Here is a 22497-nt window from a genome sequence, read left to right as displayed (position 1 = left end):
CTGTATAACAAGCAAGGCGCTACTTTCACACACAGTCCCATCATAAGGTGTTTATGAGCCATGGCATAACTGTTAGCACCACATTTGGCGGGCCACAAATATTTATTTTCATAAAGTCCTAGTTTGTGGTCTTGTCCAAGTCTGTGTTTGTAGTCCATTCCTGGTCTGTAATTTAGTCCTTGTTTGTTGTCTAGTCCCAGTTTGTGGTCTAGGCCTAATCTCTATTCTCGTCCTAGTTTGTGTTTTAGTACTAGTTTGTGGTGTAGTCCTCGATGTGGTCAAGTTCTCGTCTGTATTTTAGTCATATTTTGTGGTCTTGTCCTACCTAGTCCTAGTCTGTGCACTAGTACTAGTGTGTGGTCTAGTAGTAATATTTGTGGTCTTGTAAGTCTAGGTCAGGGGGCAGCAAACCGTGGCTCTTTACCGCTGTCCTAGTGGCTCTCTGGAGCTTTTTCAAAAACGTATAAAAAATAGAAAAAGATGAGGGGGAAAAAAAACACATTTTATGTTTTAATATGATTTCTGTAGGAGGACAAACACCACTCAAACGTCCCTTTTTTTTTATAAAGCACACAGTTTACACTAAACATGCTTCACTGATTTGAGTATTTGGTGAGCGCCGTTTTGTCCTACTAATTTTGGCAGTCCTTGAACTCACCGTAGTTTGTTTACATGTATAACTTTCTCCGACTTTCTCAGACGTGATTTATGCCACTACTTTTTCTGTCTCATTTTGTCCACCAAACTTTTAAAGGGGGAACATTATCACCAGACCTATGTGAGCGTCAATATATACCTTGATGTTGCAGAAAAAAGACCATATATTTTTTTAACCAATTTCCCAACTCTAAATGGGTGAATTTTGGAGAATTAAACGCCTTTCTGTTTATCGCTCTCTTTGCGACAACGTCACAACGGTCGTCAACGCCATGTTTCCCTACCACATCGAGTCAAATCAGCTCTGGTATTTTCCGTTTTTTCGACTGTTTTCTGTACCTTGGAGACATCATGCCTCGTCGGTGTGTTGTCGGAGGGTGTAACAACACGATCAGGAACGGATTCAAGTTGATTTACGTAAAATGCGCATCGATTAGCACGGCATGCTAATCGATGCTAACATGCTATTTAGGCTAGCTATGTGCATTATGCCTATTTGTAGCTATATTTACATCTAGCCTTTCCCTCCACCCACATTTAATGCCAAAAAACACTTACTAATCGACGCATTTAAGTTGCTCCAGTGTCAAAAGATGCGAAAGTCCCTTGTTTGGTTTTTCCCGGCGATGTCACGACAGAGATGACAAGAATGTCTGGATATCCTGCGACACTCAAAGCAGATGCATTCTTAACGATAGTCAACGAAATCACAAAAGTGAGTTTTGTTGTTATTGACATATTGATCCAGTGTCAATGCAAAAGTCCTGATCCGTTGGTCTGCACATTTTACCGGCGATGCTAACGCAGAATAGCGGTAGCATGGCCGAATAGCGTCAATAGCTATTCGCTCAATAGCTTCAGTTTCTTCTTCAATTTCGGTTTTGCTATCTGCCTCCATACTCCAACCATCTGTTTCAATACATGCTTAATCTGTTGAATCGCTTAAGCCGCTGAAATCAGAGTCTGAATCCAGGCTAATGTCGCTATATCTTGCTGTGCTATTCGCCATTGTTTGTATTGGAATCACAGGGAAATAGACAGTGGCATCGCAAATAGCGAAAATCAAGCACTTTAAAGCTTTTTTTAGGGATATTCCGGGACCGGTAAAATTTTGAAAAAAACTTTGAAAAATAATAGCCACCGGGAACTGATTTTTATTGGTTTTAACCCTTCTGAAATTGTGATAATGTTCCCCTTTAATGTTGTGCGTGAATGCACAAAGTTGAGTTTTGTTGACGTTATTGACTTGTGTGGAGTGCTAATCAGACATATTTGGTCATTGCATGACTGCAAGCTAATCGATGCTAACATGCTATTTAGGCTAGCTATATGTACATATTGCATCATCATGCCTCATTTGTAGCTATATTTGAGCTCATTTAGTTCCTTTAAGTCCTCATAATTCAATTTATGTCTTATGACACATTATCTCTATGTAATATGGCTTTTAATTTTTTACGGCTCCAGACAGATTTGTTTTTGTATTTTTGGTCCAATATGGCTCTTTCAACATTTTGGGTTGCCGACCCCTGGTCTAGGTCTACTAGTTTGTATTCTAGTCCTAGTTTGTATCCTAGTCCTAGTTTGTACTCTAGTACTAGTTTATTGATGTCTTAGTTTGTAATTTCATACTAGTTTATGATGTCTTAGTTTATGGCCTAGTACAAGTACTAGTTTATGATGTCCTAGTTTGTGGAATATTCTTAGTTTTTGGTCTAGTACTACTAGTCTGTCGTCTTGTCCAAGTAATTTGTATCGTTCTAATTCGTAGACTAGTACTAGTTAGTGGTCTAGTAGTTTGTTGTTGTTGATGAGGTTGATGTTGATTATATTGTTGTTGATGTTATTTTTTTTGTTTTTGATATAAATAAATGATGTTTTTGTTGTTGATGTAAGTTGATGATGATCTTGATGTAATTTGATGATGATGTTGTGGATGTTGATGTAAGTTGATGATGCTGGGGTTGTTGTGGATGTTGATGATGATGTTGTGGTTGCTGTGGATGTTGATGTTGTTGATGTAAGTTGATGATGTTGTGGTTGTTGTGGATGTTGATATTGTTGATGATGATGTGGATGATTTTGTGGTTGTTGTGGGTGTTGGTGTTGATGATGTAAGTTGATGATGATGATGTTGTGGTTGTTGATGTAAGTTGATGATGATGTTGTTGTGGATGTTGATGTAAGTTGATGATGATGCTGATGATTTTGTGGTTGTTGTGGATGTTGATGTAAGTTGATGATGATGTGGATGATTTTGTGGTTGTTGTGGATGTTGATGTTGTTGATGTAAGTTCATGATGATGTGGATGATTTTTTTGGTTGTTGTGGGTGTTGGTGTTGATGATGTAAGTTGATGATGATGATGTTGTGGTTGTTGATGTAAGTTGATGATGATGTGGTTGTTGTGGATGTTGATGTTGATGTAAGTTGATGATGATGCTGATGATTTTGTGGTTGTTGTGGATGTTGATGTGGATGATTTTGTGGTTGTTGTGGACATAAGTTGATGAAAATGTGGATGATTTTGTGGTTGTTGTGGATGTTTGGTGTTGTAAATTGATGATGATGATGTTGTGGTTGTTGTTGATGTTGTTGACGTAAGTTGATGATGATGTGGATGATTTTGTGGTTGTTGTTGATGTTGTTGATGTAAGTTGATGATGATGCTGATGATTTTGTGGTTGTTGTGGATGTTGATGTAAGTTGATGATGATGTGGATGGTTTTGTGGTTGTTGTGGATGTAAGTTGATGATGATGTGGATGATTTTGTGGTTGTTATGGATGTTGATGTAAGATGATGATGTTGTGGATGTTGATGTTGTTGATGTAGGTTGATGAGGATGATGATGTTGTGGATGTTGATGTTGATATAAGTTGATGATGATGATGTGGATGATTTTGTGGTTGTTGTGGATGTTGATGTAAGTTGATGATGATGTGGATGATTTTGTGGTTGTTGTGGATGTTGATGTAAGTTGATGATGATGTGGATGATTTTGTGGTTGTTGTGGATGTTGATGTAAGTTTATGATGATGTGGATGATTTTGTGGTTGTTGTGGATGTTGATGTAAGTTGATGATGATTTTGTGGTTGTGGATGTAAGTTGATGATGATGTGGATGATTTTGTGGCTGTTGTGGATGTTGGTGTTGTTGATGTAAGATGATGTTGTGGATGTTGTGGATGTTGATGTAAGTTGATGATAATGATGTTGATGTTGTTGATGTAAGTTGATGATGACGTGGATGAAATTGTGGTTGTTGTGGATGTTGGTGTTGTTGATGTAAGTTGATGATGTTGTTGATGTTGTTATTGATGTAATTTGTTGATGATTATGATATTGTTGTTTTTTGTTTTTGATGTAAGTTGATTGTTATTGATGTTTTTATTGTCGTAAGTTGATGATAATATTGTTAATGATGTTGTGGATTTTGATGTTGTTGATGTAATTTGATTATGATTATGATGATGATGTTGTTGATGTTGATGTTGTTATTGATGTAATTCGATGATGATGTTGGTTATATTGTTATTGTTTTGTTTTTTATGTAAGTTGATGATGATGATGTTATTGATGTTGTAAGTTGATGATGATATTGTTTATGATGTTGTGGATTTTGATGTTGTTGTTGATGTAATTTGATGATGATGGTGTTGATGATGATGTTGTTTTTAATGTACGTTGTAAGTTGATGTTGATAATGTTGATTATATTGTGATTGTGTTGTTTTTGATACAAGTTGATAATATTATTGACGGTGTTGTAAGTTGATTGATGATGATGTTGATTACATTTTCTTTATTTTTGATTGAAGTTGATGATATTAATGTTGTAAGTTGATGATGTTGTTGTTGATGATGTTGTGGATGTTGATGATGTAAGTTGATGATGATTTTGTTGATTACATTTATTTTTATTTTTGATGTTAGTTGATGATGATATTATTGACGGTGTTGTAAGTTGATGTTGTTGTTGAAGATGTTGTGGATTTTGATGATGTAAGTTGATGATGATGCTGATGTTGTTGATGAATTTTTTATATTTTTGATGTAAGTTAATTATTTTGTTGTTGTCGATTATGTTGTTGTTAATGTAAGTTGATGATGTTGTAATTTGATGTTGTTGATATAAGTTGAGGATGATGATGATGTGATGTTATTTTTTAGCTTTTGATGTAAGTTAGTGACATTGTTGATGTAAGTTGATGATGTTGTTTATGTAAGCTGATGATGTTATTTTTTAGTTTTTGACGTGAGTTTGTGATGTTGTTGATGTAAGTTGACACAACGTTGTTGATGGTGATGATGTTGATGTAATTCTATTTTATTTTATTTAGCCTTTATTTAACCAGGTAAAATCCCATTGAGCTCAAAGATCTCTTTTCCAAGTGAGACCTGGCCAAGAGGGCCGCAGCGAGGTTACATTAACATTACATCATGTAAGTTGATGATGTTGTTGATGTTCACCAGGAGGCGTCTGGAATGTCAAGAAGGAGAGAAAGCTGCCAGTTTGTTGGCGAGGCGCTTCATAACGCAAACAAAGACACCATTCTCTGACCTCGCTATTGTGATGCTTCCCTACTATCTTCAAAACCCCACTCCCCTCCACCCCTTCATGTGATCGCCGATGACGTCATCGTCAGGTCGGGCGCACAATGTAGGAGTTTCAAGGCGCTCCATTCTTGTCCTTCTGAGAAGGGCGTCCTTCCAACGATTGCAAATTCTTCCAACTTGAACAAACGTCTCTAGTAATTCCATCAACCTTTGATCATGGATATACAAAGTTTGACATAAGAGGACCCTGGCTAGTTAACCACTGATGTCAGTGTTGGGGGACCCCTTGTGGCCCTAAGCAGCCACGCATGCCTGCTCGCACCTCCACCTCCACCTCCCCAAAACAATCGAATCCCGTGTGGTGGCGGTGCACACCTGAAATGGGTTGAATTTAAATACATAGTTTTCCTGTGTCCCTTTTATTGCCCTTATTCGAAGGAAGCTAACAACAGAAAAGGCGGTGTGACGAATAACGTCGTCACTTTTACTAGTAATCTAATTGCTTCCTTCTATGTACATTACAACGCCGTTAGCGACGCGTTTGATGATGTGATTGTATGTCTACAAGACTGCATCGGAAGCACAGCAAGATAAATATAAGACGTAACAACCAGCACCACTTTAATGTCAACCTGGTATCAAATAGGAGGCAACATCACAAAGCAAACAACATGCTGATACTACGAGGAAATAATGAATAACTGACAAAAGATTGAAGTGACAATCTTGCAGGACAAGGAGACTACAGCCATCAAAGCACATTTAATCTCCTTATTAACTCGTGCTAACACGATCCATTGATAAGATTCAACAAAACTGCTGCTGCTAAGATAACAAACACAGCTCAGCTAATGCTGCTCTCTCTGGGCGCTGATGTCAAACATCACTTCGCAATAAGCACCGCCTTTTAAAGGCACACACACTCTGCTTTCATAAAACATCTCATATTTTTAAGTTTTTAAGTAACGCAATAAACACTAATTACGGTAACACTTTAGTATGGGGAACACATATTCACCATTAATTAGTTGCTTATTAACATGCAAATTAGTGACATATTGGCTCTTAATCCGTCGTCATTAAGTACTTATTAATGCCTTATTTTGCATGGCCTTATTATACAACCAGTAAGCCATTAACTAAGAGTTCTCCCTCAATAACCTCAGAATTATGGCTTATTAGTAACCACCCTTACAGTGGGGCAAAACAGTATTTAGTCAGCCACCGATTGTGCAAGTTCTCCCACTTAAAATGATGACAGAAGTCTGTAATTTTTATCACAGGTACACTTCAACTGTGAGAGACAGAATGTGCAAAAAAATCCAGGAATTCACATTGTAGGAATTTTAAAGAATTTATTTGTAAATTATGGTGGAAAATAAGTATTTGGTCACTTCATACAAGGACGATCTCTGGCTCTCACAGACCTGTAACTTCTTCTTTAAGAAGCTCTTCTGTCCTCCACTCGTTACCTGTATTAGTGGCACTTGTTTGAACTTATCTGTATAAAAGACACCTGTCCACAGCCTCAAACTCCACTATGGCCAAGACCAAAGAGCTGTCGAAGGACACTAGGAAAATAATTGTAGACCTGCACCAGACTGGGAAGAGTGAATCTTCAATAGGCAAGCAGCTTGGTGTGAAAAAATCAACTGTGGGAGCAATTATCAGAAAATGGAAGACATACAAGACCACTGATAATCCCGTGGGTTCAAAATGATCATGAGAACGGTGAGCAAAAATCCCAGAACCACACAGGGGGACCTGGTGAAAGACCTGCAGAGAGCTGGGACAAAAGTAACAAAGGTTACCATCAGTAACACACTATGCCGACAGGGAATCAAATCCTGCAGTGGCAGACGTGTCCACCTGCTTAAGCCAGTGCATGTCCGGGCCCGTCTGAAGTTTGCCAGAGAGCACATGGGTGAATGTCACGTGGTCAGATGAAATCAAAATATACATTTTTGGTATAAACTCAACTCGACGTGTTTGGAGGAAGAAGAATACTGAGTTGCATCCCAAGAACACCATACCTACTGTGAAGCATCATGCTTTGGGGCTGCTTTTCTACTAAGGGGACAGGACGATTGATCCGTGTTAAGGAAAGAATGAATGGGGCCATGTATCGTGAGATTTTGAGCCAAAACCTCCTTCCATCAGTGAGAGCTTTGAATGGTTGACCAAATACTTCTTTTCCACCATACTTTACAATTAAATTATTTAAAATTCCTACACCTGGATTTTTTTTCACATTCTGTCTCTCACAGTTGAAGTGTATCTTTGATGAAAATTACAGACCTCTGTCATCACTTTAAGTGGGAGAACTTGCACAATCGGTGGCTGACTAAATACTTTTTTGCCCCACTGTATATGTTCCCCTAGTGTCCAAATAACTAAATTAAGTCTCTATTACTTTAATAGGTAACTAATTAATGGTGAATATGATCCCCATACTAAAATGTTAGCTTAATTACATTAGTAAAGAGTAATTCCATTAGTAATTTAATTGCTTTTTTGGCAAAGTAACGAGTAATAAGAGTTGTGGTTTGTTCACAGCGCCCCTCGTGTTTCAGCAGCGAATCACTACGAAACGCTCTAATGATATAATGTCACGATTTAAAGTTGACATTTCTGCATCTCCTCAGGTGGGCTGCGCTGACCTGGAGCACATCGCCGCTAGCATGAAGGCTCTTCTGGCCCCGGGCGCCAACGACGGGACGGAAATGTTCGGAGCGCTGCCTCGGCCCCGCGTCAACACGGGCGACTTCTCCCTCAAACACTGAGGCCCGACAGCAGGAAGGAAGCAGCGAGAGGGAAAGGGATTCGGAGCGAAATCAGACGTGAGACGCGTACGCTACAAAACCCTCCATCCATCGTTCGCAAGCAAACGTCACACACTTCAAGGAGTAACGCAACACTAAAAAAAACAAACAAAAAAAATGGTTGACAAACACGACCCTTGCACATTTCACTGCACGGACAGTACAAAACAAACAACGGGAAGCACGGCGACCTGCAGGAACCGTGCACGGGAGGAACGTACACGTCATCCAGGAATACTTCTTGTGCTCCATGCTAATGCGCTAACACACAACAGTATTGAACAACACTATTAAAGGACACTTTTACACAACACTAGGAATATATAACACTAACCTAAAACTCACGTGCAATTTGTTTTTTTGGGACACTTTAACATTTTTAATCATTTAATTCTTTTTTTTTGTCTTTTTCAAATTCATGATTTTATTTGATAGTCCGATTTCTTACCAAATTAATACCCTTATAGTTGTAAAATAAATAATAATAATAATAAACTTTATCACACAAAAATGACACCAATGGGATGTGCATATCTACCGAGGGACATTTAGCACAGCTTAGCAGAGCGGTGTCCAAAGTGTCGATTAGAGGCCTTTTTATTTTCACATTCCAAACATAGGTTTCAACTAAAAAACAAGAAATTAAATAATAAAAGAGGAACATTTGAAAAAAAAATGTATGTAACAAGAAAGCGTTTAAGCAAACGGTTAAGAATCCTTTAAAAAAAAAAAAAAAATGCTGAATCCGGGGCTTCACGGTGGCAGAGGGGTTAGTGCATCTGCCTCACAATACGAAGGTCCTGAGTAGTCAGGGTTCAATCCCGGGCTCAGGGTCTTTCTGTGGAGTTTGCATGTCCTCCCCGTGAATGCGTGGGTTCCCTGCCGCTTCCTCCCACTTCCGAAGACATGCACCTGGGGATAGGTTGATTGGCAACACTAAATTGGCCCTAGTGTGTGAATGTGAATGTGAATGTTGTCTGTCTATCTGTGTTGGCCCTGTGATGAGGTGGCGACTTGTCCAGGGTGTACCCCGCCTTCAGCCCGATTGTAGCTGAGATAGGCGCCAGCGCCCCCCCGCCACCCCAAAGGGAATAAGCGGTAGAAAATAGATGGATGGATGCTGAATCCAGACTGAATCTTAATCACTTTTTCCTTTTCGAGCAAATGTGTTAACAACTTTTGGAGTATTTATAGCAGCATTAAAGAAACAAAGTAAAGCCTTATGTACTGGCTTTGTCACTGTGGGTGGAGGTGGGGAGGCTTGCATACGCACACAGAAGCTGAACCTCATAACGTAATCTAGTAAAAATGATCCAGATCGGCCCCAAAATACAAGAACTTGTTCCTTATCCCATTACAGACATTTCTTCAAAGTATTCAAAATGGGCTCATAATTTTTTGAGTTATTTTACTAACCAACTCAATAATACATGGCAAAGTTGATACTACTAATAATTAGGGGGGTGTCTCTTTGGGCAACTAACAATTCCATCCGACTCTTAAGGTGACAATTTGATTCACAATCGATTCATTCTCGATTCAAACCGATCCTCGTATTATTTGGTATAATAATTCAAATGAAACTCTTTCGAAACAGGTTACAAGTTAGAAAAGCTCTTTACGGTTGCATGGAGATGGCCTAAAAACGTCCTTTAAAAATTGATTCTTAAAAAAATTAAAAAGCCCCCCCAAAAAAAGTTTTCCGATCAATTTTTGAAAATGTAAAATTAATTTAGAATCTGGATTAATAGGAATTTGGTTCGGATGTGAATACATTTTGTTTGCACCCCTATTAATAATCATAATAATACTACTAATAATAATCATCACTATTTGTTTGCACCCCTATTAATTATCTTAATAATAATAATAATAGTAATAATAATAATAATCATCACTATCACGCACATCTCTTTTTTTAGCCTGTTTTAAGAAAATCAAAATGGCCCCTGGGTCTTTTCATATTTAGGACACACACACACACAATATATACAAATATGTGTGTGTCTGTGTGTATATATATATACAATATATATATATATATATATATATATATATATATATATATATATATATATATATATATATATATATATATATATATATATATATATATATATGTATATATATATATGTGTGTATATATATATATATATATATACATATATATGTATATATCCACACAAAAAATACACACACACAATTTTATATATATATATATATATATATATATATATATATATATATATATATATATATATATATATATATATATATATGCACACACACACATGTATATGTATGTATGTATGTATATATATATATATACATGCACACACACAATTTTAAGCCGCAGGCAGCTATACGCCATCCAAACCAAATAAGCTAATTTAAAATGTTATTTTTTTTTTCTTTGAGCCGGAAATGATCACCCTTCTGTTTAATGAAACCAAAAGCCAACATGTTTTGCATCAAGTCAGAAAGAAGTGTTTTAGCGCGTCAGCATGGAGCACGTGGACACAAGTCTTGCAGGCAGCAGTGTCCTCCTCCAAAAGTTCAACATGAGAAATGTGAAGTTTGTGTTTCAAATGTGAGTCCACCAGCACACTCTCATACTTGCCTCTATTTACTATGTTGCCAATGAATGAATGAATGAATGAATGAATGACTGACTGACTGACTGATCAGGAAACGATTGTACTTCCCACCTCCACTTGTCGGAGATGCTTAGTTGTTGTTTTTTTGTTTCTGCTCCGGATATCTGAAAGCGAGAGAATTGAACTAACGACGGCAGGCTGGGAGTGACAGTAAAGATGTGAAGGTGACATTTCATCAACAAACAGACGTCAACTTGTGTTCAAAGTACTTTTATGTTTGAAATAAAGGAGCGGAAGGCCAGGAGAAATGCAGTGTGATAACGTGACTGGTGCAGTGCTACAGAAGGCCGCTAGAGGGCGTCCTTATGCACACAAAGCAAGAGGCAGGTGACAAAGCCCGACGAGCGCTCTGGTCGAGTTGCAAAGACTAAATCTAAAAAAAGCCCAACACATTTAGATGAACAATATTATAAGAAAACAAGGCATCTTCTACCCCTTTGTGAAGTTGCTCTCCTTATCATTCCAAATATTAAAATAACTGCCATTCCTTTGTGCTGTTTAGGTTTTTAAGTTATTCTAAAATACATTTTCTGAGCAGTGACGTCATCCCACCTTGTCAAAATCCCCCTTTTGTTTGTGCTGCATTTTTTTCCTCTATTATAGTTTTTGTGTTATAATTTTTTTATTTATTTATAACCAGCCACCCCACCTTGAGCTGGAAAATTTTTTTGTCCAACTTTTATAGTTTTTATGTTAACGCTGGTTTTGATTGTTAAAACAATAACAAAATACATCTGTTAGACAAAAAAATTGCAGCAAAAACGATTGGGGTCAAGTTTGGAAATGATTAAGTATCTAGTCGATAAAAAAGCGCGATATAAATCTAATCCATTATTATGTTAACATAAAAACTATAAAACGGACAAAAAAAAATTCTGGCAAATATGAGATTTTAAAAAGGGTGCGGGGTGAAATATGAATAACAACACGTTCATAACATAAAAACTATACGATGTTTACTTTAAAACTAATTGAGCGCAAACGCTTGAGACGAGTTTCAGGAGATTGGTTGGTTATGATTAATGTGTTAGTACACGTAAACATAAAAACTATGAAACAATATTAAAATAGACAAAAAAGTTTGTAGCACATATAAGATTTTGATAAGGTTGCGGGGTTGATTATCAATAAAATGTTCATGGATCGTGAGATCGACAGGCGGATCGGTGCGGCGTCTTCAGTAATGCGGACGTTGTACCGATCCGTTGTGGTGAAGAAGGAGCTGAGCCGGAAGGCAAAGCTCTCAATTTACCGGTCGATCTACGTTCCCATCCTCACCTATGGTCATGAGCTTTGGGTCATGACCGAAAGGATAAGATCACGGGTACAAGCGGCCGAAATGAGTTTCCTCCGCCGTGTGGCGGGGCTCTCCCTTAGAGATAGGGTGAGAAGCTCTGCCATCCGGGAGGGACTCAAAGTAAAGCCGCTGCTCCTCCACATCGAGAGGAGCCAGATGAGGTGGTTCGGGCATCTGGTCAGGATGCCACCCGAACGCCTCCCTAGGGAGGTGTTTAGGGCACGTCCAACCGGTAGGAGGCCACGGGGAAGACCCAGGACACGTTGGGAAGACTGTCTCCCGGCTGGCCTGGGAACGCCTCGGGATCCCCCGGGAAGAGCTAGACGAAGTGGCTGGGGAGAGGGAAGTCTGGGTTTCCCTGCTTAGGCTGTTGCCCCCGCGACCCGACCTCGGATAAGCGGAAGATGATGGATGGATGGATGGATGTTCATAACATAAAAACAGCTGGGGTAGGCTCCAGCACCCCCACGACCTCATAAGGGACAAGCGGTAGAAAATGGATGGATTTATGTGTATATATACAAACATACATGTGTATATATACACACATATATATTACATATATATATATACATACACACACATATATACAATGTATATACACATATATATACATATAAACATGTATATATATACATATGTATTCACACATATATATCTACATATATGTATACATATGTATATACAGTTTATATACACACATATATATATATATATCTCTATATATATATATCTATATATATATAGATATATATATATACTAATAGAGAAAAACATAATTGGCAGCACAAACGTTGAGTTTGGGGAGATTTTTACAATGTAAGGGATGGCAGGTTATGATTAAAACGTTAACATGAAAACTATGAAACAATAACAGAAAAACAATGGACAGTTATTTTTGACACATCTGCAGGGTAATTGTGAATAACATTCATAACATAAAAACTAAAATTTTAACATTACAACTGTAATAGACAAAAAGAAGGAGCACAAATGTTTGAGACAAGTTTGGGGAGATTTTGACAATGTAAGGGGGCGCTGGTTATTGATAATAACACCTTAATAACATGAAAACTACACTACATTTTGCAGCAAAAACAAATGGGACAAGTTTGGGGATATTTTGACAAGGTGAAGGGCAGGCTGGTTATGGATAATAACACGTTAATAACAAAAACTATAAAATAATAGATTGCAGGGATAATTGTGAATAACATGTTCATAACATAAGTAAAATGTTAACAATAAAACTATAATAATGTTTGAGACAAATTTGGGGAGATTTTGACAAGGTTATGAATAAAAACACGTTAATACAATAAAAAGACAGTTTAGGGAGATTTTCACTGGTCAGAAAAAGTCTTAGAATATGGAGTGGGTGCAAACGGCCATGTTCACAACACCAAGGACTGTGGCTGTTACTTGAACATTTGCACTGAGGAAGAGGTTAACGCCCCACAGTTGGCTTCTTCTCAATGTCCACTTCCACACCTGAGCGGGGTCACTGCTCCTTCTTCCTGATGAGGCAGAAGGAGTTTGTGCCCACCCACATGGCGGGGTGAAGCTTCTCCTGCAGGCCTATCTTGAACTTGTGGACCAGCCGCACCTCCTTGGCGTCCTCGCCCTCCACCAGCAGGAACTTGACGATACCGGCTGGCTGGTCCACGTAGACGCCCATGGTGTGGCACAGGGGCAGGTTGATGTCCACGTTCTCGCCGTTGTGCCACACCTGGTAGCAGGAGCCGGACCAGCCCACCCCCCAGGAGCTGCTGTTCTCCCCCAGGCCGCAGGGGCCGTCCTTCCTGGGCGCGCTGTCCGCCACCACGCCGATCACCACCCAGCCGTCGTAGTTCACCTCCCAGTAGCCCCGGGAGCCCAGAAGACCCTCCTTGCACAGGACCTGGGCGCCGCAGAGAAGGTGAGACTAGTTTACTAGCGGAGTATCCAAAGTCTGGCTCGGAGGCCAATTATGCTGAGATGTAACGTTTGTAAGTATTGGCTGTGAGCGATACTGATCTGATACGATATCAGCAGGAATCAAACTTGTTTATTTATAGAGCAAAATTCTTACTCAAGGCAATTCAAAGTGCTTTGCAGAAAATTACACAAAGGTAAAAATCAAAAATTAAATCATAACAAAAATAATTACAATTCAAATGATAGGATTACAACTTTTATTGCATAATTTTTTTTTTTTAAATCTTAGGGCTACTAGCAAGATTATAGCCTTTCTAGAACTGTTATGATTATTTTCAAACTTAAGATTTGTATTAAATGTTATACAATGTTATATAAATAAGTGTTTTATAAATTAGCGCAAGTTAACATCTTTCTAAAACGTAAATAATTTGTGCTAAATTTCTACTTTTATAACAAAATTATTTTTCTTATGTTACTTGTCTTGTCTTCTGCGATGAGGTTGCGACTTGTCCAGGGTGTACCCCGCCTTCCGCCCGATTGTAGCTGAGATAGGCGCCAGCGCCCCGCGCGACCCCAAAAGGGAATAAGCGGTAGGAAATGGATGGATGGATACTTGTCTTGTCTTATCTTGCTTATTTACTTATTTGTTTATTTACTTATTATTTTACTTATCTTAATGCAAGATTACACATTTTTTGAAAATGTTACAATTTCATTCGATTATTAAGATATAAAAAAACAAAAGTCATAAAAACAATTAAAAAAAAAAAAAAAAAGCCATAAAATACTATAAAGTTTCGGGCACGTTTTGAGCAAACTGTGCTTGTGGCACATGAGAATACATTTAATTTCTATATGGCGTGCACGTTGTTCGCCGCAGGCTCACCTGTGGCGAGTGTTCATATCGCTCGGGCCTGTTGGGATACGGACACACGGCGTCCGAGGTGCGAGCCACCTTAGCTCCGCCCTCTGAGATCCACAGCAGTTTCTGTGCGGTTTTGTCGTCCAAGGAGATGGGCACCCAGTCTGATGAGTGCATATTGGTGATTTAGAATGCACGTGTTAATACACAAGTATTGTACCAGTGCAGTAAAAGAGTATTTTGTGACTGACATTTGACAAAGTCGGCCCTTGTGGTGGGTTCAGGGATGTTAGGCTCGTAGGGAGGCAGCTTCTCTGAGGAGACAGAAAAGAAGATTGTGACTTTGTGAAGAACTTCGAGGTCAAAGTGATGCATGGTGTCTTTACCTTCAGCTGCAGTGCTGTTTTTACTTCCTGTTAAGTAGAAACAAGTCTAAATTAGAAGTCCTGTGAATGCAGCACATACTCCTCCAAGTCTTCACACCTGCTCTACTCCTGCACCCTCAGCATCAGTGATGGACGTGAAGGACACTTTCTAACAACATGTTCCACTTTCATGTGTCCACACATGGTCTCAAACGCCTTTCTTTGGACTAAATTAGACAAAATAGTCCTGGGAGCCATGTCAGGAACCATGTCATAAACTATGTCGGGAGCTATGTCAGGAACCATATAAGGAACCATGTCATAAACTATATCGGGAACCATGTAAGGAACCATGTCAAAAACCATGTAAGGAACCAATTATTGTGAATTTTATTTTATTCTAACACTAACTGCAAAAGTACGACAATGTTTTCTCCATAATATTACACCTTACTGCAAAATTAGATGTTTACTTATTTTTTAAATGTTACGAGTTTTCGCCTGACTGCGACTTTAAAGAAAAAATGTTGCTGTTACAAGCTGTTACGACTTACTGCAAGACTATGACTTTTTCTTTAAAATGTTTCAAATTACTGAAAAAGTATGAAAGTGTTTTCCCTAAAATATTCCGACTTACTGTAAATTAAAAGTGTAATTTAAAAAAAAAAATGTTACGAATTTTTGCATAATTGCAAAATTTTTTTTACCGTAACAAGATCAAGACCATTGTTAAGACTTACTACAAGACTGACTTTTTCTTAAGATGTACCACTTATATAGCAAAATCACGACAATGTTTTCCCCAAAATATTACAACTTGCTGCAAAATTACATGTGTAATTTTTTAAAATGTTACAACTTTTTGCCTGACTGCGACTTTAAAAAAAAAATGTAACTTTCGAAATGAGGACCTTTCTTACGACTTAGTACAAGACTACGACTTTTTCTTAAAATGTTACCAATTATTGCAAAATTAGGACAATGTTTCCCCCAAAATATTACGATTTGCTGCAAATTAGAAGTGTAATTTTTTTCAATGTTACGACTTTTTGCGTAATTGCGACTTCAAAGAAAAATGTTTCTGTAACAAGATCAAGACCATTGATTGTTAAGACTCACTACAAGACTATGACTTTTTTTCTTAGGATGTTACCACTTAGTGCATAATCACAACAATATTTTCCCCGAAATATTACAACTTGCTGCAAAATTACACTGGGGGAGGGCGTGGCCTGCGGACCTGCAGCGAAGCGGGGTGTGCCAGGACCGGCTTTGAGATCAGCGACAGGTGCGTAGATGGCTCACCTGGGCGTGTTTATCTAATCACCTGTCGCTCAGTTAAAGGCATCAGCCAGAAGGGAGTGGGGGAAAAGAGTTGTTGGTGGATGACGAGCACAAGACGAGAGGAGAGAGAATGACAGACACGAAAGACATTTGCTGAAAATCATAAAAGAGACGGATATTGAGAAATAAATCAAGTGTTCTGAAACCTGAACGCAGCTGTCATGTCGCTGATTGGTGGTTTGAAGAAGCAGGAGGTAGGCGTCCTCCAAATACACCTTTATTTTTTCAAATGTTACGACTTTTTGCCTGACTGTGACTTTAGAGAAAAAATTTAACTATTACAAAATGAGGACCTGTTGTAAGACTTACTACAAGACGATGACTTTTTCCTTAAAATGTTACCAATTACTGCAAAATGACGACAATGTTTTCCCCAAAATAATACGACTAGTACATGTAATTATGTGTAATTTTTTTAAATGTTACGACTTTTTGCATGATTACGACTTTAAAGAAAAATGTTACTGCTACAAGATTACAACCATTGTTTAGACTTACTACTAGACTACGACTTATTTTCTAAAGATGCTACTACTTAGTCCAAAATCACGACAATGTTTTCCCTGAAATATTACAACTTGCTGCAAAATTAAAGGTTTATTTATAAAATATTTAGATTTTTAGCAAAAGAGTATTTTGGGGGATCGTTATTTTCTGCTTGATTACAATTTTACCTCAACATGCTATGTTGCTATCATAAAATGGTGACTTTATTATTTTGTACGATATTTGTGCGTCGTAGTATTACTTCTTAGTGTTGACATTAGAATTGATTGAAAATGAAGATGACTTCGTGGCTGAAACAAAGCAAAAAGTTTGAAATATTAATGAGATTAGTGCCGATACTTCAGGAATAAATGATGAGGTCTGCTTCGGTGCAGTTAGTTTTTGCTGAAGCGTGCACACAGACAATGTGCTACTGTAATACGGCGCCTGCCTGTCATGACGTCTGATCCTTAAAGTGACGGCGTCCGCCATATGTGGCGATGCTGAGCTCCCCCAGATGGTCCTTCGCCAGATGAAATCCAAACCTCCATTGGATCCATCGGCCCGGCACCTCGCCATCAGCGTGTCACAGTGGACTTTGGGGTTGGGGTTTCAGTTTTAACATCTGCACTCATCTGATGGGGGTGAGGGCGGGGATTAGAGTCTCTTTCCTCGAAATGTTGTGAGAGGGTTTTACGATGGGCTTTTGATTTAGGGATGGTTTTGGCATCCGGAGCGGGCCGAGCTGCGATCCGAGATCCGCGGCTGATCCCGACATTTGCCAGTGCCATAAAACATCTAAAGATGGATGCCGCTACCTGACTAACGCCGTCCAAACCAGCACAACCAACACAACACCACACTCTTAATCACAACACGCTTCAGGTTTAGGGTCCGATTCCACGCCAGATTGAAGTTGGGATTGTTGTTTGATGAAGCCATCATGCTAGTGTGGCGGGACAACAGGCTGACAGCTGACCTCATCCGCTCCTTTCCTTGCTCCCAGAAAAGCCCCCCGCAACCATTGAAAGGAATGAAAGTAAAACCCTTTGGAATAACGCTGAGCTCCTCAAAGTTTTAATATAGACGATACGAAGAAGAAAGGGGAGACGGTAATCGATCTTCATCGTCTTTAGAGCAACCTTGGCGAGCGAGATATCTAAGGGGTGGGAACGGTGCCAACTTGGGGGGCGGGGCCGATAAAGAGGATGGCTGATGAGTGGACGCCGTCCCTACATCATTAAAGTTAAAAGTTAAAGTACCAATGATGGTCACACACACACACTAGGTGTGGTGAAAGTTGTCCTCTGCATTTGACCCATCCCCTTGTTCACTCCCTGGGAGGTGAGGGGAGCAGTGGGCAGCAGCCTGGGAAATATGTTTTGGTGATTTAACCCCCAATTCCAACCCTTGATGCTGAGTGCCAAGCAGGGAGGTAATGGGTCCCATTTTTCATAGTCTTTGGTATGTGGAGGACTTAAGTCTGGGGTGTCCAAACTTTTTCTACTGAGGGCCGCACACTGGAAAATTAAAGCATATTAAACTACTAAAATAAATATTTTTCTGTCCCGGGTCCACTCAGTCATTAAATGTTAGAAATAAGTCATAAATATTATTATTCAAATACTTTATTATTTACTGCCTAAATCTCTAGAACAACTCCAGGTCTATTTGCCAATATAAAGTTATATATTTTATTCTCTGTTTTTTGCCCTTTTGGTCAAAGAAAACAAAGTTTTGAGCAATTCAATATCCCCCCCATCCCCCCCCCCAAAAATCTATTTTTGATGTGAAGTAATTGTGGGCTTAAGTAGATCAAAAATTAACAACAATGTTGATTCATTATTATTTTTTAAGCAATAACATTTTATTTATATAAAAAAATATTGGGGATCTAAAAGGGCCCCACTTGTAAAAGTGTTAAAAATATGTCATACATTTTTATTATTGTACTCTCAACGCTTAAGTCTCGAGATCATCTTCGGATCTATCCGTTGATTATAAGTTTTAAAATATTTTTTTAAAAATTGTTTTATACATTTTTATCAAAGAAAACTTTTTTTTTTTTCCGATAAAAAATAATATTTGACACAAAGTAACTGCAGCCTTGAATAAGTCAATAATTCATAACATTGATTTTGATTCATTAGTATTTTTGGAATTAAAAAAAAAAAAATTCCACTATAAATATTGGGGATTCAAAAGGGCCCCACTCATAAATGTTTTAAAAATAAGTCACACATTTTTTTTTTTACTTTAAAAAGTTTCTTGATCAACTTCAGATCTATTAGTTGATTAAAAGTTTTAATCTTTAAAATTATTTTATTTGTTGGATTTATGCCATTTTCAAGAAACTTTTTTTTTTTTTTTTTTTTGAAAATATGCAATATTTTTCCCCAAAAATATTTCATAGTGGAATATTTGATGTGAAGTAATTGGAGACTAAATAGGTCAATAACTCATAACAACATTCACTTTGATTCGTTTTTTTTTTGAGAAAAAACAGTTCTACGGAAAAAAAAAAAAAGCTTGCATGGCAGGTTTGTGTTGTTATAGTGTCAACATTGCAACTTTTTCCTCGTTACATTTCACCTGTTTGCTCTTTTATTCCACTTTTTTATGTATTTTTTAAAAATGTGTTTAATTATTTAATCGTATTTTTAAAATGTGCTGTTGACAAAAATAGCTGTGGGCCACATTTTGGACACTCCTGATTTAAGTGCGGACTAAAAACAGAACTTGATAATCAGGTGGAGATTTAAAACGAGTGACAACGTTGGGGGCGCCGTTGGCGTGGAGCTTCAAAAGGATCATGGAGCGAGTGGGAGGGCCTAACTCGGGATGAATCCTGGCGTCATTCCCAAACAATAGCAAAGCTTCATAGTGGTCATTGTCGTTTTCCATGAAACACATCATAGGACGCGTGAAGTCTTATTTGGAGCGTGTGCGTTAAAAAATCCCGTTTGCATTGAGGTGGCCAAAAGTTGGGAGGTCAAAGGTCGCTGGCGCGTTACGTAAGGCCTCGTCGAGGCAGACACCAGACAAAAGCCGTGGAATTGCGTGAGCCCGTGTGATACATGGGAGGATTTAGTAAGCAACACTCGCAGCATGAGGGTATTTCCTGCGCCGTACTGACATGATGGATGACCACCCCCTGCCTCTCCGCTACCCTATACTGAGAAAAATATCTGAAGCAAACAGAGGTGTTTGCCTGGAAGACTAAAATGAGGGTAATTTGTTTACGTGTAGCTGCAAGGAAGACAGGAAAGTGGATGGTATAATATTACTACACACTCTATTATTTACTATGTGTTGTAATGTAAAGAAAACATAGTTATTAAGTTATATAAAAACATTTTTGTTTACAATACCAACAAGTAACACAAATCTAAACATAAATGTTTACAGTGGGGCAAAAAAGTATTCAGTCAGCCACCGATTGTGCAAGTTCTCCCACTTAAAATGATGACAGAGGTCTGTAATTTTCATCATAGGTACACTTCAACTGTGAGTGACAGAATGTGAAAAAAAAATCCATGAATTCACATTGTAGGAATTTTAAAGAATTTATTTGTAAATTATGGTGTAAAATAAGTATTTGGTCAACCATTCAAAGCTCTCACTGATGGAAGGAGGTTTTGGCTCAAAATCTCACGATACATGGCCCCATTCATTCTTTCCTTAACACAGATCAATCGTCCTGTCCCCTTAGCAGAAAAACAGCCCCAAAGCATGATGCTTCCACCCCCATGCTTCACAGTAGGTTTGGTGTTCTTGGGATGCAACTCAGTATTCTTCTTCCTCCAAACACAACGAGTTGAGTTTATACCAAAATGGATACATGGATGATACAGCAAAGGATTGGGAGAATGTCAAGTGGTCAGATGAAACCAAAATAGAACTTTTTGGTATAAACTCAACTCGTCGTGTTTGGAGGAAGAAGAATACTGAGTTGCATCCCAAGAACACCAGACCTACTGTGAAGCATGGGGGTGGAAGCATCATGCTTTGCGGTTGTTTTTCTGCTAAAGGGACAGGAAAATTGATCCGTGTTAAGGAAAGAATAAATGGGGTCATGTATCGTGAGATTTTTAGCCCAAACCTCCTTCAATCAGTGAGAGCTTTGAATGGTTGACCAAACACTTATTTTCCACCATAATTTACAAATAAATTCTTTAAAATTCCTACAATGTGAATTCCTGGATTTTTTTTCCACATTCTGTCCCTCACAGTTGAAGTGTACCTATGATGAAAATTACAGACCTCTGTCATAATTTTAAGTGGGGGAACTTGCACAATTGGTGGCTGACTAAATACTTTTTGCCCCACTGTATATTTTTACAAATTTTAATTCAATGATTTAATTAGTTAATTTATTTTAAAACGTCATTGAATTGCCAATATTTTTAAAACAATAAAAATAATAAATAATTTTAAAACATATAATACATTTTATAATTGATTATGTTTGTATTTTAATTAAAAAAAACAACAACAAAATTGTCCTTGTTTTGTATGTGTCCAGCTGCACTTTGTTACTATATTTGTCTAGTTCTAATGGATGAGAACCCATGAAAAGTACATGAAGTTGCAGTAGCATACAGTAAATGATAAAAAAAAAAAAAAAAAGAAGTCCTACCTGCTTTCTTTGGCACAGGCATGGTTCCGTTTGTGTGCTGTGAGTGTTGTCTGGGTCCAAGTGGGAGCTTGTGAGGGAATCTCTGCACGGGATCCCTCTTATTAACTTCCAGATGGGCAGGAGGAGGGGGAGAAGGGTGTTGAAGGAGGGATTCGCAAAGGTTTGGGTTGGCCGCCGGCGTCTCATGTGATCCAGTCCAAGGATCAGATGGAGACCCTGACGCTCCCCAGTATACCGCGCTCATTTGCATACACGTGCCCCCACCTCACCCATCTGAAAAGTATATCAAGGACGTAAACACATTCAGTGAAGCTGCAAAGGATGCTGCTGGCTACAAATAGAAGATGATGGAACATTTCAAGCAAATTGACACCGATGTAAAGCAACGTATAAGTGTGTGTGTATGTTGTCCTGATTTGGCTTCAAAGAACTGCTCGCTTGGTCAGAACCTGAAAATAACAGCATGGTATAAATCAGAATCAGAAGTACGTTATAAATGCAGGTTCCTATGTCCACTTTTCTTCGTGATTCATCTGAATAGCAGACATCTGACTTAAAATAGATCATTGTTTTTATTTTGTTTTCATATTTGAACATTGTTACCTCTAAATAATATTTTATTGTTTTGATAAGTATGCAGAGCCCCGTGACCCCAAAAGGGACAAGCGGTAGGAAATAGATGGATGACGATATACATATATATGTCACTAAAATCTAGACAGATGGGCAAAACTGCATTTATTATATTTATAAAAACCTAATACTGAGTATTTTTATTTAAAATATACAAAAAAATTATGTATTTTAATTTTATTTAATGTATTGATTTAAATGTTTATATTACAGTGTATAAAATACTATATATTAAATTTAAAAAAACTATTTTATTC

The 22497-nt window shown here is 38.1% G+C and overlaps 2 protein-coding genes across 3 annotated transcripts in view; one reads left to right on the top strand and one right to left on the bottom strand.

The window, feature by feature from the left end:
- The window catches only part of akt1s1 (AKT1 substrate 1 (proline-rich)), a 22599-nt gene extending 11657 nt beyond the window's left edge, over positions 1 to 10942 (top strand). The window contains exons 6-7 of one of the 2 annotated variants that reach the window (XR_009807436.1): positions 7861 to 8055; positions 10806 to 10942. Coding sequence is in view for 1 of the 2 variants with exons in the window: in XM_061905609.1 (XP_061761593.1) it covers positions 7861 to 7998 (138 nt within the window). In the remaining variant the exon portion in view is untranslated. Of the gene's footprint in view, positions 1 to 7860; positions 8782 to 10805 lie in introns of those variants that run through there. The other variant, XM_061905609.1, reaches the window with a different exon arrangement.
- zgc:195001 (uncharacterized protein LOC567531 homolog) lies at positions 10889 to 21866 on the bottom strand. The gene is made up of 5 exons (XM_061905612.1): positions 21608 to 21866; positions 15160 to 15186; positions 15025 to 15087; positions 14798 to 14937; positions 10889 to 13891 (listed from the first exon to the last, which is right to left on the bottom strand). The coding sequence occupies exons 1-5, from the start codon at positions 21855 to 21857 to the stop codon at positions 13493 to 13495; spliced, it is 879 nt and encodes a 292-aa protein (XP_061761596.1). The 5' UTR covers positions 21858 to 21866; the 3' UTR covers positions 10889 to 13492.
- Positions 21867 to 22497: the final 631 nt, after the last annotated feature.

This window comes from Nerophis ophidion, linkage group LG07 (assembly GCF_033978795.1).
Source record: "Nerophis ophidion isolate RoL-2023_Sa linkage group LG07, RoL_Noph_v1.0, whole genome shotgun sequence".
Taxonomy (NCBI): Eukaryota; Metazoa; Chordata; class Actinopteri; order Syngnathiformes; family Syngnathidae; genus Nerophis; species Nerophis ophidion.
This window is presented reverse-complemented; position numbering and strand designations above follow the sequence as displayed.